Source organism: Oryctolagus cuniculus, chromosome 15, assembly GCF_051225735.1.
Source record: "Oryctolagus cuniculus isolate XC-2025 breed Fujian yellow rabbit chromosome 15, ASM5122573v1, whole genome shotgun sequence".
Lineage (NCBI taxonomy): Eukaryota > Metazoa > Chordata > Mammalia > Lagomorpha > Leporidae > Oryctolagus > Oryctolagus cuniculus.
The window spans coordinates 33,743,148-33,761,811 of record NC_142881.1 but is presented as its reverse complement, the minus strand read 5'-3'; the positions used below and the strand labels follow the sequence as shown (position 1 = coordinate 33,761,811).

Below are 18,664 nucleotides of genomic sequence, written 5' to 3'. Positions count from 1 at the left end.
GCTACCAGAAAGGGAAAAAATGGTGCAATAGTTTCCTATTAAATTGCTTTGTAGGATTTATTTTTTGTGATCTGTCAAAATAACTTTTATATAATTTTGCTGTTAGAACATTTAAAAAATATTTGAGAGGAGGAGGAGGAGAGAGAGAAAGGAGTGAGAGCATGCCCATCCCGTGGTTCACTCCCCAGATGCCTGTAATGTCTGTGGCTGGAGCTACGAGCTGAGAGTGCAATCCAAGTCTTCCTGGGTGGCAGGAATCCAGTGACTTATACCATCACTGCTCCCTCCTAGGGTCTGCACTGGTGGGAAGTAGAGTCAGGAACCAGAACCAGAAATTGAACCCAGACACTCTCATAACAGATTTGACATCTTAACTGCTAGGCTAAATGCCTGGTTCCTTGTTGGAACTTTTTTATGTCCCAGGACAGGGTGAGACTACAAACAGAAGAGATAAGATAATGTGAATCATGAACTGAAATGTTAAAAAATTTCTGAGCTATTACTAATGTTTACCAAGTAAGTGTGGTTGAAATGCAAAGTGCATGCTAAACCAGGAAATATCAGGAGTGGTGAAATTGGATGTTGGCTGATATATTGTTAAATTTTCTAAAACATCATAAACCTTTTATGGTAGATTTTAAAATGAGGAAGACTGCCCCTGTTTATTTGTTGTTGCTTTTTTGTTTACTTGTATTGATAAATCTATATGACCTGTTAAACGAACTGCCAGTTTGAAACTATTCCCTCTCATCTTTTCACAGCTGATCACTAACCTGGTTTTGTCCATTATTCTTGCCATAGCCACCAAATCAACTTTCTCCTTCAGTGTAGTACAAATAGATCTTTTTGTTTTGAATTATTTCCCAATTACTTGGCAAATGTTCATGGATAGAGATGGACTTTTATCTGATTCTGATATCTCCAGAAAGCCATCACAAGGCCAATCAGAAAGGGGAAGGAAATAAGTGTTGACTTTTTGTTGATATTTTCTTTTTCTTTGGGTTTTAGGTTCTGAATTTAAGAAATTTTGCCACAAAAATATTCTGGCCATTCTTGGCTTCTCCTCTATCATGGCCGTAGTAGCTTTGATTGCTGTGGGGATGTCCCAGCACAGACCTTTGCCAGAAAATGTTAAGGTAAGTCAAATTTCTGTATGTGTGTGTATGTATGTTAGGGTAAATAAAAGCATACAGGAGGAATTTCTCTTGTATTTGCGCATGATGAGCTATGAGCTTGAAAATACAGATGCATGTGCCAGGTCTCTGAACTTTTTGCCACCTACCCAAATCAGTTGCTATAGAGCAGAGGCGTGGGTGTTACATAGGCTTCTTTTGTCACACCAAGTTCAACCCAATGGAGTTGTGTACAGCAACCCCTTTGTCAAGAAAGAAGACTGACCTAGCTCATTGTTAATGGTCCCTTGCCTTCTGATGTTGAATGATGTTGGTTCTCTTGGCAAAACTTCACTCACAATTGAAGCCTCATGATTCCGCTCTTTGTTTAAAGTACATGATTGCCTTCTTGATTTGACCTTTTTACATGTTGGTCAGTATTGCATCACTGGAGAGAGAGAGAGAGAGACTGCCTAGGAGGCAAAATCCATTACAGATTTGAGCTCTCTGTTTCCAGTGAATATTTGTGGTCATGGATGACCTTCACTTGTTCATAATAGTCTTCTTCAAATCTGTTGTGCTTCTATTGTGGCCTGACAAAATGGAACAAGGTCTTTGGCATTCTTAAATAAAAGCTATGAATATTTGAAAAGTAGCCACTGGCATTTAAAGTGTATCTTTATGGTAATATCACTAATTTGTTTTATACAAAAATAACTTTAATATATGAAAACCAGCTGTTTGTTGAGGTCATGCAGTAGTTTTAATAAGATTCTTGGCATATGGTTGTATTAGGGGCAGAAGATTTTAGGAACTTGTCTTCTTATGATGGCTGTAAGCTGTGCTATTCAACTTGACCACTAGTTATATTATCTTTCAACTTATGCTAATTAAAATTAAATAAAATTAAACAATTTTCCCTCAGTTGTACATAACTACAGTTTAAGAATTCAAGAGCCACATGTAGCTGATGGCTGCTATACTGGTCAGTGCAAACATAGAAAATTCCTATTGCTGCAGGAAGTTCTGTTGGAAATTACTACTTCAATGAATACTCTTAGGTAATACTTCTGAAATAATTCAAAACTAAGTTTAATGAATAGAATATATTATAAAACATTTTTAAAATCTAAAAGGTAACGAAATAATTAGACCTTTTAATGAAGATTTATTTATTTGAAAGGCAGAGTGACATGGTGGGAAGGAGGGGTGAAGGGAAGGGAGGGAAAGAAAGATGGAGGGAGGAAGGGATGGAGAGGCAGAGAGAGAGAGAGAAAGGGAGAGAAAGAGAGAGATCTTTCATTCACTGGTTCATTACCCAAATGCTAGCGATAGCTAGGGCTAGGCTAGACTGAAGCCAGGAGCCAGGAGCTCCATCAGGGTCTCCCATGCAAATGGCAAGAACTCAAGTACTTGGGTTATCATCTGCTACCTCACAGGTACATTAGCAGGAAGGTGGATCAGAAGTCGAGTAGCCAGAACTCAAATGGGGCACTCTGATATGGATGCAGCTGTGTTTCAAGTGGTGGCTTAACCACTGCACTACAACACTCACCCTGAGACTTTTCCTTGTGCAATCTGTAAATTAATACCAAGATTATCCCAAATTATTGTGGGCTACCGAACTATTACTGAGTAGTTTGTTGGAATATGTGTGTAGTTGTCTCTGTTATCCATGGGAGATTGATTCTAGGAACTCACCTCTGGGTACCAAAAATGTATAGATACTCAAGTCCCTTATTTTTATATTTACACTTCAGGTCATCCATTACAATGTAAATGGCTTGTCAACAGATGTTATACTGCATTATTAGGGAATCATGACAAGAAAAAGAGTGTACATGTTCAATACAAGATAGAGGCTTCTTCTGTATATTTTCACCTTGTGGTTGGTTGTAGAACCCATAGATATGGAGGGCCAACCCTATCTGCTTTTGACACTGACTGTGGGCATTTGCTTCTAACACGGGGTGGGTATTTGGCACAGTGGTTAGGACACTGTTTGGGATGTGTGCATCTGGTGTCGGAGCCCCTGGTTTTGGGTCCCACCCCTACTTCAGATCCAGCTTCCTGCTAATGTATACCCCAAACAGCAGCAGATGATGGTTTAAGTACTTAGGTCCCTGTCACCCACGTGGGAGACCCATATTGAGTTCTTGGCTTCTGGCACTGGCATGGCCCTGATGGCTATTTCAGGCATTTGGGGAGTGAACCATTATTGGAAGATCTCTGTCTGTCTTTGCATGTGTCTCTCTGTCTATGTCTCTTTGCCTTTCAGATAAAAATAAATAATTTTTAGAAATAAGAGATAACTTATTTGGATATTTGCACCTAGCATGTTTGTTTTAAAAACACGTAATGTCATCACTCTGTAATCATACTGCACTCACAGTTCTTTGTTCATAAATGTATACAAAAATAATTATAAGTGTGTGTTAGGCTCTAGTTGGGAAACAATACAGATATGATTTAGCTTGCTATCTTTTTTTAAAAATTTATTTTTTTATTTGAAAGAGTTTCAGAAAGATGTAAAGACAGAGAGAGGGAGTAGTCTTCTATCTGCTGGTTCACTCTTCAAATGGCAGCAACAGCCAGAGCTGAGCCAATCCAAAGCCAGGAACCAAGAGCTTCTTCTGGGTATCCCACATGGGTAAAGGGGCCCAAGGTCTTGGGCCATCCTCTGCTGTTCTCCCAGGCATGTTAGAAGCGAGCAGGATTGGAAGTGGAACAGCCAGGACTCAAACTGGTGCCCATATGGGAGCTGGTGCTGCAGGCTGGGGCTCTAACCTGCTGCACCACAGCACTGGCCCCAAGAGCTTACTATCATGAGCAGAAAATATGTTCAACAGTTAAACAAATCTTTTTGATTGTGATAAAGTACCATGGAATCAAAGTTTTGGAGACCAGGCAAGTTTTCCCTGCAAAAAATGACATCAATAATAATGTCTGAAGGATGACTAAAGTTAGCTGGGGAAAGATAGTTAAAGAGTATTTTAGATAAAAAGAAAGTAAGTGTGAGAGTCTCAAAACAGGAAGTAGCTGGATACCTCCCAGAAGTGCCTGGAGAGCAGGAGTGGACCACATGTTGGATAAAGTTGGTATAGTAAGTGGTGCAATAACAGCCCTGCAAGTCAAGTTGAGGATTTAATTGTAATCCTGAAATAGGAAGCTGGTGACATGATCAGCTTTGTATTTTGCAAAGATCACTCTGGCTCCAGTATCAGGAGAGATTGAGAGCAGATGTAGGAGGAGTTCAATTTTTTTTTTTTAACTTTTATTTAGTAGATATAAATTTCCAAAGTATAGTTTATGGATTACAATGGCTTCCCCCCCCCATAGCTTCCCTCCCACCCGCAACCCTCCCATCTCCTGCTCCCTCTCCCATTTCATTCACATCAAGATTTATTTTCAATTATCTTTATATTCAGAAGATCAATTTAGTATATATTAAGTAAAGATTTCATCAGTTTGCCCCCACACAGAACACAAATTGCCAAATACTGTTTGAGCACTAGTCATATTATTAATTCACATTGAACTACACATTAAGGACAGAGATCCTATATGAGGAGTAAGTGCACAGTGACTCCTGTTGTTGACTTAACAAATTGATACTCTTGTTTAAGGCGTCAGCAATCTCCCCAGGCTCTAGTCATGAGTTGCCAAGGCCATGGAAGCCCCCTGAGCTTGCCAACTTTGATCTTATTTTGACAAGGTCATAGTCAAAGTGGAAGTTCTCTCCTTCCTTCAGAGAAAGGTATCTCCTTCTTTGATGGCCCATTCTTTCCACTGGGATCTCACTCGCAGAGATCTTCATTTAGGTTTTTTTTTTTTGCCAGAGTGTCTTGGCTTTCCATGCCTAAACTATTCTCATAGGCTCTTCAGCCATATCTGAATGCCTTAAGGGCTGATTCTGAGGCCAGTGCTGTTTAGGACATCTGCCATTCTATGAGTCTGCTGTGTATCCCGCTTCCCACGTTGGATCGTTCTCTCCCTTTTTTATTCTATCAGTTAGTATTTGCAGACACTAGTCTTGTTTATGTGATCCCTTTGACTCTTAGACCTATCATTATGATCTATTGTGACCTGAAATTGATCACTTGGACTAGTGAGATGGCATTGGTACATGCCACCTTGATGGGATTGGATTGGAATCCCCTGGCACATTTCTAACTCCACCACTTGGGGCAAGTCAGCTTGAGCATGTCCCAAATTGTACATCTCTTCCCTCTCTTATTCCCACTTTTATATTTAACAGACATCACTTTTAAGTTAACTTTAAACACCTAAGAATAATTGTGTGTTAATTACAGAGTTCAACCAATAGTATTAAGTAGAACAAAAAAATACTAAAAGGAATAAAGTTTAATTTTTAAAAATTATTTACTTAAGGGGCTGGCACTGTGGCATAATGGGTAAAGCTGCCGCCTGCAGTGCTGGCATCCCATGTGGGTGCTGGTATGAGTCCCTGCTGCTGCACTTCCATCCAGCTCTCTGCTATGGCCTGGGAATGCTGTGGGAGATGGCCCAAGTCTTTGAGCCCCTGCATCCATGTGGGAAACCCAGAAGAAGCTCCTGGCTCCTGGCTTCAGATTGGCCCAGCTCTAGCCATTGTGGCCATTTGGAGAGTGAACCAAAGATGATGACCTCTCTCTCTCTCTCTCTCTCTCTCTCTCTCAATCTCCTTCTGCCTCTCTGTAACTCTGCCTTTCAAATAAATAAATAAAATAAATCTTAAGAAATTATTTACTTAAAAGGCAAAGTGAACGAGAAAAAGAGGAAGAGATAGAGAGGGAAGGAGTGAGGGACAGATAAATCTTTACTCCCTAAATGGCCACAACAGCCAGGTCTGGGCCAGGATAAACCCAGGGGCCAGGAGCTCCATCCTGATCTCCCACATAAGTGGTGGAGGCCCAAGCGCTTAGGCCATCTTCTGCTGCCTTCCCAGGTACATTAGTGGAAATGCTGGATTGGAAGCAGAACAGCTAAGACTTGAACTGACACTCTGATATGGGATACTGCATGCTACAGCTTAACCTTCTGTGCCACAGCACCAGCACCTTGAGTTCCGTTGTTGAAGAATGTTTTTGACTGTTGGACATCTGAGGGAAATGTCAAGGAAGCAGTTGGATACAAACCTGGACCTCTGTTTTCTGGGCAGACATCTACATACACTGCCCAGCAAACATATAATGCAAGCTAAGCTGCATTTTAAGTTTTCCAAGAACCACATGTTTAAAAAGTAGAAGGAAAGAAGCTAAATTATTTTTAAGACTATATTTTATGTAATCTAATACATCAAAATCTTATTTGAATATTTCACCAAAGTGCAGAATTATTAATGAAGTATTTACATTCTTTTTTCATGCTAACTTCAGATTCCAGTGTATTTTCTAACTGACAGCACATCTCAGTTTAGACTAGTCTCACTTCAAGTGCTCAGCAGCTGGCTATTGACTACTTAGTCAGAGATCTGGATGAAGGATTTGTCTCTGATGGCACTGATGCCTTGCAGCCTTTGGAAGGAATGAGATCATCTTAAAGAGGAACATCTTTCTGAGAAGAGAAGAGGGTCAAGGACTGAGTCCTGAGGAATTGCGTCATTGAAATATTGAAGAGTATAATGATATTGCAAAGTATAATGATAAGACCATCTTGTGTTTTAGCTTATGAATAATTTCCACACAAATTTTTATTGTTTCTTTCTATGAATGCTGTGAGGAACGAAAGGATCCCCATTTTATAAACAGCAAAACAAAACTCTTAGGCATTCTCTTGCCCAGGGTGGAGGTGGTGCTAAGACTAGAACTGAGTTTTCTGACCAAAAAGCTAATAACATTTTTTTCCATTTGTCTTAGTGAGTTTTTCCAAACAACACATCATAATAACAGTAAATACATGCAGGATGTTTATTTTGGGAAATGATCCCAAGGAAACACAGGGAGGGAAAAGCCACCCAAAGAGGGAGGCAGGAACAAATCACTGTATTGGGCAACTGAGGCTTCATCCCTATGAAGAGCTGTGGAAAATTAACTTCAGGACTGTTTACCCTGGAGCTTTATCCCCCTGGTTCTCAACCACTGTTGGTCAAGAATTGCTCCTTCCAGGGGTAAATTAGTAGGTTTGTGCATATGTCAGAGGGGCTGTGTGGGTACCACAGGTGACCTACTAGGAAGTAGGACAGAAGCTTCCTAGTAGAAGTAGATACTGCTGGGAGTATACTAGGAGATACTGCTGGGAGTATGCTAGGAGATACTGCTGGGAGTATGCTAGGAGATACTGCTGGGAGTACACTAGGAGATACTGCTGGGAGTATGCTAGGAGATACTCTTGGGAGTATACTAGGAGATACTCCTGGGAGTATGCCAGGAGATACTGCTGGGAGTATGCTAGGAGATACTGCTGGGAGCATACTAGGAGATACTGCTGGGAGTATACTAGGAGATACTCCTGGGAGCATGCTAGGAAATACTCCTGGGAGTATACTAGGAGATACTGCTGGGAGTATACTAGGAGATACTGCTGGGAGTATGCCAGGAGATACTCCTGGGAGTATACTAGGAGATACTGCTGGGAGTATGCTAGGAGATACTGCTGGGAGTATGCTAGGAGATACTGCTGGGAGTACACTAGGAGATACTGCTGGGAGTATGCTAGGAGATACTCTTGGGAGTATACTAGGAGATACTGCTGGGAGCATACTAGGAGATACTCCTGGGAGCATGCTAGGAGATACTCCTGGGAGTATACTAGGAGATACTGCTGGGAGCATACTAGGAGATACTGCTGGGAGTATACTAGGAGATACTCCTGGGAGCATGCTAGGAGATACTGCTGGGAGTATACTAGGAGATACTGCTGGGAGTATACTAGGAGATACTGCTGGGAGTATGCCAGGAGATACTGCTGGGAGTATACTAGGAGATACTGCTGGGAGTATGCCAGGAGATACTGCTGGGAGTATGCTAGGAGATACTGCTGGGACTCAAGTAAAAAGGTGGCCAGGAAGATGTGAAGCAGCCACAAGAGATATCTGAAGTATCATTGCACCTATTGCTTTGTGTGGGGTGAGAGTAGTTTTGTACGAATAGTTTCAGTACAACAGAGTCTTATAATAAAGAGATAGGTAGACAGTGCTATGAAAGCCTAGAGAAAGGAGCCACTGGGTCTGATCACATGAAGACTTCATGGAGGAGGTGGCCTTGGAGCCACATCTTAAGGAACAGTAAAGTGTTTGCTGCAAGGTCTGGTAGGACATATTGCAAACAAAGGTCATACTGTGTATTAAAGAGTGGCAACTTGAAACTGCAGTCAGTCTCTGGTGAATCAGAAGCAGTGAATAGCGGTGGATTTTTGACCATGTAGGCTGGGAAGAGTTGTAGGAGAGGAGCTCCAAGTCTGAGCTTAGTGTGCCTGGCTCAGGAGTGTGCATTCATTCAACTGCCGTGGTGCTCACACTTGGTTCTGTATAAGAGGCACATGGGAGCTTTTCAATTGTGCTAGTCTAGGTCACACCCAGGGTCAATTAGATCAGTCTGGGGGTGGGGAATGGGTGTGTTTTATAAACTTCCCATCTGATTGTAATGAGCATTCATGATTGAGAACCACTGCTTTGAAGGATCCCAAACAGGGGGGTGACGCCAGTTTATGTTCCTAAGATTCCTGTAGGCTGGCGAGCAGGTTAGAGGAAGGTCAGCCAGCTAGGATGATCCTGCTATGGAGTAGGCAAGGCAGAGGAGGCCAGAATTAAGGTATTTTCCTTGTGTGAAGAAAGCAAATAATATTAAAATCACTTAGGTTGGCCAGATGTGACCAGATCTTTCAAGGCCCTTTTATTATCAGGGTGGAATACCGTGGAACAGCAACGCTGAGAGAAAGCTCTAACTACTTCTGTCTCAAGATGGTGGTGGCCACAAACCTCTCCTGGTGCAACTTCTGACATGGAAAGACTTTCAGCTGTCTCGCTCCCCACAGACTCAGATCCTTGTCCTCTTGTGGGTAAATTATTCTGCCTGCTCTAGTGCAACATGGGCCGTGGACTCACAATACCTGGGATTGAACCCCAGATTTATTTTTTTAAAGATTTATTTATTTATTTGAGAACCACTAAGTTAAATGCTTGTTCCCGGAGTCCAGTCTTGATTGAGCTTGTATATAGTGGGGGAAATCATCCTTAATCAAATAATCACAAAATAAAGGTTAAATTACAACCAGAACAGCATCTGACTTGGGCAGTTGCTTCCGAGATGTTTTGTTGACTCAGTGAATGGAGTGAACATCTTGAACAAGTAAAACTGCTCTCTCTTTACATGTGAAGGGCATAGGGCCAGCCTGATAGCAGGGCTTGTTAGTGTCGGAGGCAGATTCCTGCAACAGGATCCTCTCGAGATCCTGGATCCTGTTCTGACCCTTAGAACCTTTTCAGTTAGAACCTCCGGGATGCCAGGCCTGGGAATCTATGTATAAGAGACAGCCTGGCATTGTTGTGCTACTGAAACCTGTGAACCATTCCCTATAGGTACTGGATAGGCAATGGCCACATTATAAAAACATAGGCTTAACCAACTGAAGAGTAATTGGTTGTACCAAAGTCTCCCCTGGAAAAATATCTGTATGCTTTGTGGTCTTCTTCATTCACTTCTTTAATTTTCTTCTCATCACCGGATAGAGGCACATAGCAAGTTGTCATATTCCTTTTAATGTAAATATTCTGCATTTAGGCACATGTTGGAGCTCTCTCACATGAGCATCGGACTGGCCCAATACTAAACCACATGCTTTTATTAAAAACTGTCACTTCCATGGAATGTGGATCAGGGGCCAGACTGCTTTGATTTCAATCCCACATCTGTTACTTTCCAGCTGAGACTTTGGGCAAGTAAATTCCTCTCTCTATGCCTCAGTTTCCTTATATGGGAAATTAGATAGTAGCAATGTGGAGGGTGGTTCTGAGGATTAAATAGAATAATAGAAGTGACTCACTGGTCGGAGTGCCCAGCACAGCAGAAGCCCTCCGTGGAGGCCTGCTGTCAACACACTTCACTGAGGACGCCATGCTTAGGCAAGACACTGAGCTGTCAGCTGGTTATGATTGCTGAGCTGGTGCTCTGCAGGATTCTCAACTGCTGCTAAAGGATCGTGGCCTTTCCCCTTGCATCTGCTTTTGCAAAATGAATTCAAGTGCTGTTCTTAGATAACAAGAAAATCGTAACTTTTTTTTTTTTTTTTTTTTTTTTTTTTTTTTTTTTTTTACAGGCAGAGTGGACAGTGAGAGAGAGAGACAGAGAGAGAAAGGTCTTCCTTTTGCCGTTGGTTCACCCTCCAATGGCCGCCGCTGCAGCCGGCGCACCGCGCTGATCCTGGCAGGAGCCAGGAGCCAGGTGCTTTTCCTGGTCTCCCATGGGGTGCAGGGCCCAAGCACCTGGGCCATCCTCCACTGCACTCCCTGGCCATAGCAGAGAGCTGGCCTGGAAGAGGGGCAACCGGGACAGAATCCGGCGCCCCAACCGGGACTAGAACCCGGTGTGCCGGCGCCGCAAGGTGGAGGATTAGCCTATTGAGCCACGGCGCCGGCGAAAATCGTAACTTTTAATGGAGAATTTGGAAGAATTTTCTCCAGTCTTCCACCTCAAATACTCTTGGAATATATCTGCATTATTTTTACCCTACTGGACTTAAAATCTGATTTTTAAAAACAAGAACACATGGAGGTGGAGGGTGGTGATAGTTGTACACAAATGTGAGTGTACTTAATACCACAGAACTGTACGCTTAATGTGGCTAAAGTGGTAAATTTTATGTAAAAGCAAACAATAAAACAGTGGTTGGCATTAATAATCCAGTAAATCCAACTAAAGAATAAAAGGGAGAAGATGAGATTCAAGAGAATACAGGAAAATGGCTGGAGCCGCGGCTCACTAGGCTAATCCTCCGCCTTGCGGTGCCGGCACACTGGGTTCTAGTCTGGGTTGGGGCGCTGTATTCTGTCCTGGTTGCCCCTCTTCCAGGCCAGCTCTCTGCTGTGGCCAGGGAGTGCAGTGGAGGATGGCCCAAGTGCTTGGGCCCTGCACCCCAGGGAAGACCAGGAGAAGCACCTGGCTCCTGCCATCGGATCAGCGCGGTGCGCAGTCCGCAGCGTGCCGGCTGCGGTGGCCATTGGAGGGTGAACCAACGGAAAAAAAAAGGAAGACCTTTCTCTCTGTCTCTCTCTCACTGTCCACTCTGCCTGTCAAAAAAATAAAAATAAAAATAAAAAGGAGAGAATATAGGAAAATAGTTCAAGAAATTAAGAGGGATAACATATCAAGTTGCTCATCAACATTCAGGGTAAGGGCTGATCAAGTCACCATTTCTCATAGTGTTCATTTCACTTTAACAGGTTTCCTTTTTGGTGCTCAGTTAGTTGTCACCTATCAAGGAGAACAAGTGGTATTTGTCCCTTTGGAATTGGCTTATTACACTCAGCATAATATTTTCCAAATTCCTAACAGGGATCACTTTTCAGTTAAAATTTAAACACCTAAGAATAATTGTGTGTTAATTACAGAGTTCAACCAATGGTACTAGAACAAAAAAAATACTAAAATGGATAAAGTAATACTTTGGAAATTTATATTCATTAAATAAAAGTTTGAAAGCAAAAAAAAAATAGTTCAAGAAATTAGGAAAAAAATGCATGACATGAATGAGAAATTCAGCAGAGAGGTAGAGAACTGGGAAAAGAGCCAAGCAAATGATGGAAATGAACAGATCAGTAAGTTGAGTAAAAAGAACAATTGAGGGAATGTTTGGCCTAGTGGTTAGGATGCTCTAACCCATGCCAAAGTGCCTGGGTCTAATTCTTGGCTCTGGTTCCTGACTCCAGCTTCCTGCCAGAGCAGACCTTGAGAGGAAACAGTGACAGGTAAAGTAACTGGATTTTTGTCACCCATTAGAGAGCCCTGGATTGAGTCCCCATCTCCTGGCTTTGACCCTAGCCCAGCCTCACTCATTGTGAGCATTTGGGGAGTGAACTAGCAGATAGGAGCTCTCTCTTTCTGGTTTTCTCACAAAAAATTTTAAAACTTAAAAAAAAATACAATTGAAAGCATCTATAGACTAGATCAAGCAGAATAAAGAATATCTGAACTTGAGGGCATAACTTTTGAAATATCTCAGATAAAAAAAGCAGAAGAAAAACAATTTTGGTGGAGACAGCCTCACAACCTTAGGGATGCCATTAAATGGAAAATATGTGAATTTATGAGATCCCTGAAAGAGAAGAAATGGGTTGGCCAGCGCCACGGCTCACTAGGCTAATCCTCCGCCTGCAGTGCTAGCACCCCGAGTTCTAGTCCCAGTTGGGGTGCCGGTTCTGTCCCGGTTGCTTCTCTTCTAGTCCAGCTCTCTGCTGTGGCCCGGGAAGGCTGTGGAAGATGGCCCAATTGCTTGGGCCCTTCACCCGCATGGGAGACCAGCAGGAAGCACCTGGCTTCTGGCCATGGCGACCATTTGGGGGGTGAACCAACGGAAGGAAGACCTTTGTCTCTGTCTCTCTCTCTGTCTAGCTCTGCCTGTCAAAAAAATTAATTAAAAAAAATAAAAGAAATGGGTAAAGGAATAGAAAACCTATTTAATCAGATAATAACTGAATTCTTGTGTAATCTTGGGAACTATGTGGACATCCAGGTACAGAAAGTCCATAAGCTCCAAAATAGACATGACCAGAAAAAGTCTTTAACATGTTACAAACTGTCGAGAGTAAAAGATAAGGAGAGAATCCTAAAAACCACAAGAGGAAAGCACCAACCACATTTAAGGGAACCCCCAGTAGATTTTACAACAGAAACATAGGCCAGAAAGGAATGGAAGTTTTGAAAGAAAGACAAAAAAATAAACAAAACAAAACCACCAAGAATACTAGATCCAGCAAAGCTTTCATCAAAAATTGAAGGAAAATAAAGCCTTTCAAGACAAACAAAAACTGAAGGAATTCATTGCCACTAGAGAGGGCTTACAAAAGTACTTAAGGGGCTGGCACTGTAGCACAGTGGGTAAAGCCAACACCTGCAGTGCTGGCATCCCATATGGGTGCTTGTTTAAGTCCCTGCTGCTCCACTTCCAATCCAGCTCTCTGCTATGGCCTGGGAAAGCTGTGGGAGATAAGATGGCCCAAGTTCTTGGGCCCCTGAAGCCACGTGGGAGACCCAGAAGAATCTCCTGGCTCCTGGCTTCAGATTGGCCTAGCTCCAGCCATTGTGACCATTTGGAGAATCAACCAGCAGATGGAAGACCTCTCTGTATCTCTCTGTCTCTCTGTCTCTGCCTCTCTCTAACTCTACATCTCAAATAAATAAATATTTTTATTTTAAAAAAGTGCCTTAGGGAGTCCTACATTCAAAATAAAAAGAGAGATAGCTACCATCATGAAAGGACGTGATAGCATAAAACTCAATAGAAGAGTGATGCACAAAAAAAGCAATAGAAAAGGATCAACCCTTACAAATGCAAGTAAACCAAGGATGGGGAACTTCTTTTTTGTGCCTAAGGCTATTTGGATATTTATAACATTCACAGGCCCACAAAATTATCAACTTAAAAATTAGCCTACTGTAGATTTATTGAATTTTGAGTCCTGGCTGCAGTTGCTACGGCAGGGCCAGACCAAATGATTTCATGGCACAGACCAGGCATTCTCTATCCCTACCCTAACCACAACGATGAATAAGAGGATGAATACAATAAGGGATATTTAAAATGAGCAAAAGACACTTGATAACATGACAGGAGTAAATCTCTACTAATCAGTAATAACCTTGAATGTAAATAAACTAAATTCCCTAATTAAAACAAATTGGCTGAATATATGCATGTAGATATGCTGCCCACAAGAAATTTCCATTACCAGTAAAGACACTTACAGACTGGAAGCAAAAGGTTAGGAAAAGATATTCACTGCAAATGAAAACCATGAATGAGTGGGATTAAGTTATATTTATCTCAGACAAAATAAACTTTAAGACAAAAATTATGCAAACTACAGAATTACCAAAGGATCAATTCAACAAGAGGGTATTATTGTAAATTATATGTATCTAATGCCAGATCACCTGATTTTATAAAGCAAACATTATTAGATCTAAAGGAAGAGATAGGATCCAATTCAATGGTAGTGGGGAACTTCAACATTCCACTTTCATGGACAGTCACCGAGGTGGTGATGAACAGATCACCCAGGCAAAAAATCCAACAAACATCAGAGTTAAACTGTTCTGTAGACCAAATGAGCCTAACATATATTTATAGTACATTTCACTCAACAGCTGCAGAATACATATTCTTGTCCTCAGCACATGAAATATTGTCTAGCACAGACCATGTATTAAGCCACGAAACAAGTCTTAACACTTAAAAAAGATTGAAGTGATAGCAAATATCTTTTCTGATCACAATGGAATAAAACTAGAAATCAATAACAAAACTGGAAATCGGACAAATACATGGAGAATGGACCACAACATGCTGTTGAATGAACAATGGGTCATTGAAGAAATCAAAAGGAAGATAAAAAAATTTTCTTAAAACATATGAACATGTGGACCGGTGCCATGGCTCACTAGGCTAATCCTCCGCCTGTGGCGCCAGCACCCCGGGTTCTAGTCCCAGTTGGGGCGCTGGATTCTGTCCCGGTTGCTCCTCTTCCAGTCCAGCTCTCTGCTATGGCCAGGGAGTGCAGTGGAGGATGGCCCAAGTGCTTGGGCCCTGCACCCACATGGGAGAGAGACCTAGAGAAGCACCTGGCTCCTTGTTTCGGATCAGCGCGGTGCGCAGCGCGCCAGCCACAGCGGCCATTGAGGGGTGAACCAACGGAAAAGGAAGACCTTTCTCTCTCTCTCTCTCTCACTGTCTAACTCTGCCTGTCAAAAAAACAAAACAAAACAAAACAACCATATGAATATGTGAACAAAACATCTGAAAACCTGTGGGATATGGCATGGATGGCAGGAAACAACCTGAGCCATCATTTGCTGCTTCCCACAGTGCACGTTAGCAGGAAGCAGGAATTAGAAGCAAAACTGGAAATTGAACCCAGGCACTCCAGCTTGTGATGCTCGTGTCCCGAGGGGTGTCTCAGCTGTGTGCCAAATGCCCACCCTCCCTAAAAAATGTTTAAGGAGATGGAAATAATAACTACTGTGATTTTACTTGGTTGTTACATGTTATATACATCTATTGTATCAATTTATCCCACTGTACGTGCCCCAACAATATGAACAATTAAAATATTAATAAAAAACTAGCTGAGGACAAACATGTGTATACATTAAGATGACAACTATATAAATGATATTATAAGGAAGCATTAAAAGACACTGGGGCGGGGGTGAGTATTTACCTGAGCAATTGAAATGTCTGTGCCCCATGTCTGGCTGCCTGGCCTGTTCTGACTCTGGCACCTGACCCCAGCTTCCTGTTAATACAATCCCTGGGAGGCAGCAGTGATGAAACAAGTAATGAAGTCCTTGCTGTTCATGTGGGAGACCTGGGTTGAATCCCAGCTCCTCACTTTGGCCCCAGACTAGTCCCAGCTGTTGGGGGCATTTGGGGAGTGAACCAGAAGATGGAAACTAACTCTGTAATTGTGTGTGTGTGTGGTGGTGGGGTAAATAAATAGTTTTTTGAAAAGATTGGAAGGAAATAAAGAAAAATAACAGTGATATCTATGTGGAATCTTAAATGTCTCTTATTTTCTAATTCATATTTTAGGAACTTTTAGTACTCTTAATATGGAAAATAGTGAAATAATCATAAGGGAATATCAGATCTCTTCCTTGCAACACAAAGCTTTGATTTTTTCTTTAAAAGAAAGGATATACTTTCAAGGGTTTTAGAAAGTTTTAAATGCAAGCTAAGAAAAATATCATGTTTTTCCATTGCCAGCCTTGGCTGAGGCCTTCACTGTTTAATGGGCTTATGGGCCCAGGAAGGGGTAAGAGTACAAGCATCCTCAAGCTTCTGCAAAGCTATGTTTGCTGAGATCCTTGCAGCCTCACGATTTCTGAAATATGCATTGGAAAATGCTGCGGTGGTAGAAAGAAAATAAAAGATGTTGGCCACTCAGACACTGGTAAACCTTGTAGCAATGAAAGGCAAACTCCCCAAATGTTCCATCTGAGAACTTTCAGATAATCAAGCTTTATCTGTCTCTCAAGCAGTAAGCGATGCCAATTTTTTATTCTGCAAACTATTTTAGAAGACAAATGTTTGGCGCCGTTTGACATGTTAGTGTTCTAGTGTGCTGTATACACAAGGGGAAATGTCCTCAACTCCAGCGTTACAGTATGCTCTACCCCTTCTCAAACACTTGCCAAACAAAATGTAGTGAAAGCTTTGATTTATCAACCACCCCACTATGTAAGCCCTTAGAGAACTAGGCTGATAGAAACAAGGCAGGTTCCTTGGCGCTCCTGGAAAAGTGACTTTCATGTCAACAAAGTTAGACAGAATAGAATGTCCTGATTCCAGATACAGGCCGCTTGCTGCCGCCGCCTTGCTAGCTTTCATCATATGCCGTTGTGGTTGGAACATTTCTCTGGCACGAATAACTTAGGGCCCTGCTAGGGAACAACAGAATTTTCTACTGCATAATCCCTGAGCTGCTTTCTCTATCCTGCGAGGTTTCCCACGAGTTCAAAGGCCGCAGACTTCAGTCAGTGTCCCCTGTGTCCACAGTGGGCAGCACCTAAGCCGTTGATTTCGTGGATTCCTTTTACTACAAGCCTAGCTGCAGAGGAATCTGCAGCTTGCTTCCTTGCTGCGTCCAAAGCAAGCATACAGGGCCTTTTCTTTCTAAGAGCACTGCACTAGTTACTAGGGGGAATCCCCACTGTGCCAAACAAGACAGGGAGCACCGCGGAGGTTACCTAGGGTCAAGGCGCCTCACGAGGTCTGCACAGTGATACTCCCTGCTCTGTACTGAAGTGGAATCAAGTTGGAAACTCAGTAGGCCCTACTTTCAGCTGCTCCTAATGGTCCTGTAGATTTCTTAAATCCTCATTCTGGTCCTCTTTTCTCTGTGATAAGATTATGAGGGTGCACAAACACACATACACACTTCAAAAAGTTACTGGAAAATGGATATAACTGAAATAAGTTGCTTTCGGTGTAAAAGGATTTTAAAATCCATGCATAGTTTTTTCCCCATAATATGTATTTTCCACCAACTTTTTAAAGACTGTATGTGTGTGTGTGTGTGTGTGTGTGTGTGTGTGTGTGTGTTTTCAAGTGTGGCCAGCATTATGAGGTAGAGAGTTAAGTCACTGCTTACTGCTGGCATCCCATATCTGAGTGCCAGTTCAAGTCCCATCTGCTCTGTTTCCAGTCCAGCTCCCTTGCTAATGCGCCTGGGAAAGCAGCAGCAGATGGCCAAGTATTTGAGACACTGCCCCCAACATGGGGGACCTGGATGGAGTTCCTGGCTCTTAGATTCAGCTTGGTCCCGCCCTGTTGTGGTCTGTTGTGGTCATTTGGGGAGTGAACCAGTGGATAGGAGATTGTCTCTCCCTCTCTCTTTGTCACTCTGCCTTTTAAAGAAACATACAAATAGGTAAATATTTTTCAAGTGGCAGGGCATACTTTGAGGTCCAGAGCTCCATTGTGCAACAAAGTGGCACAAAGTAGTTGGCTTACATTTCCGGAAGTGCCTCCTTTGTGTTTCTCTTCCTTTTGCCTCCTCATTTACTTTCCTCCATGTTTCTCTCTAAGATAGGAATGCTTAAGAAAAAAAAAAAAGTACACATGCCATCATACTCTGTTTCCAAATCCATGGCAGATATCATCAATCATACCCTTCCCCCTACACACATACTTATTGAGCCTAGGAAGGTAACCAAAGATGTTTATCAATTTAAGTGGGCATTTGGCATTCTCCTCCTGTGTAAATGTCTAAAACAAATGAGAGCTTATATTCCCCAAATGAAATGTACAAGAGTGTTCATGGCAGCTATATTCCCAATAGCCCTCACCTGGAAACAACCCAAATGTCCACCAGAAGATGAAAATACAGTATATGCAAATAATGAGATACTTCCAGCAGTGGGCAAAAGTGAACTGTTAACACAGTTTGAGTGCATCTGATAGATGTGAAGGACACTGGATGTAAAGCAGAGCCACTGTGTGTCCAGTTACTGGGGTTCAAAACCAGGAAAAACTGACCTGTGGTGATAGAGGTCAAGAGAGTTGTCACCCTTGGGGGAAACTGCCCCAGGGGGATACTAGAAAGCCTTCTGGGTGCTAGAGGGCGCCATGTGTCTTGTTCTTGGCACTGATTATACGGATTGGCACAGATGCAAAAATTCATTAATATATACAAAGATTTTCCTGCTGCTCTGTAGTTATCCCTTATTTAATGTTCTTAAAAAGACCCATTTGAGTGATTCAGATCTAGGCTCTGTTACTCATTCACCGTGTATCTTCAATAAATTACTTAACCTCTTTGTACTTTGTACTATATTTAATGGATTAAAATAAGAGCTAATTTACAGAACTGTTCTGAGAGGTAAGTCAGGTAAGTC

The 18,664-nt window shown here is 42.2% G+C and overlaps 1 protein-coding gene across 10 annotated transcripts in view; it reads left to right on the top strand.

The window, feature by feature from the left end:
* Nucleotides 1-18,664, top strand: part of ENTPD1 (ectonucleoside triphosphate diphosphohydrolase 1) — a 154,884-nt gene that overhangs the window by 71,037 nt on the left and 65,183 nt on the right. For all 10 annotated transcript variants that reach the window (XM_089314656.1, XM_051824019.3, XM_070057495.2 and 7 more), the window contains exon 2: nucleotides 1,009-1,136. In XM_089314656.1, coding sequence (XP_089170782.1) covers nucleotides 1,071-1,136 — 66 coding nt within the window. In that variant the 5' untranslated portion in view covers nucleotides 1,009-1,070. The remainder of the gene's footprint in view (nucleotides 1-1,008; nucleotides 1,137-18,664) is intronic.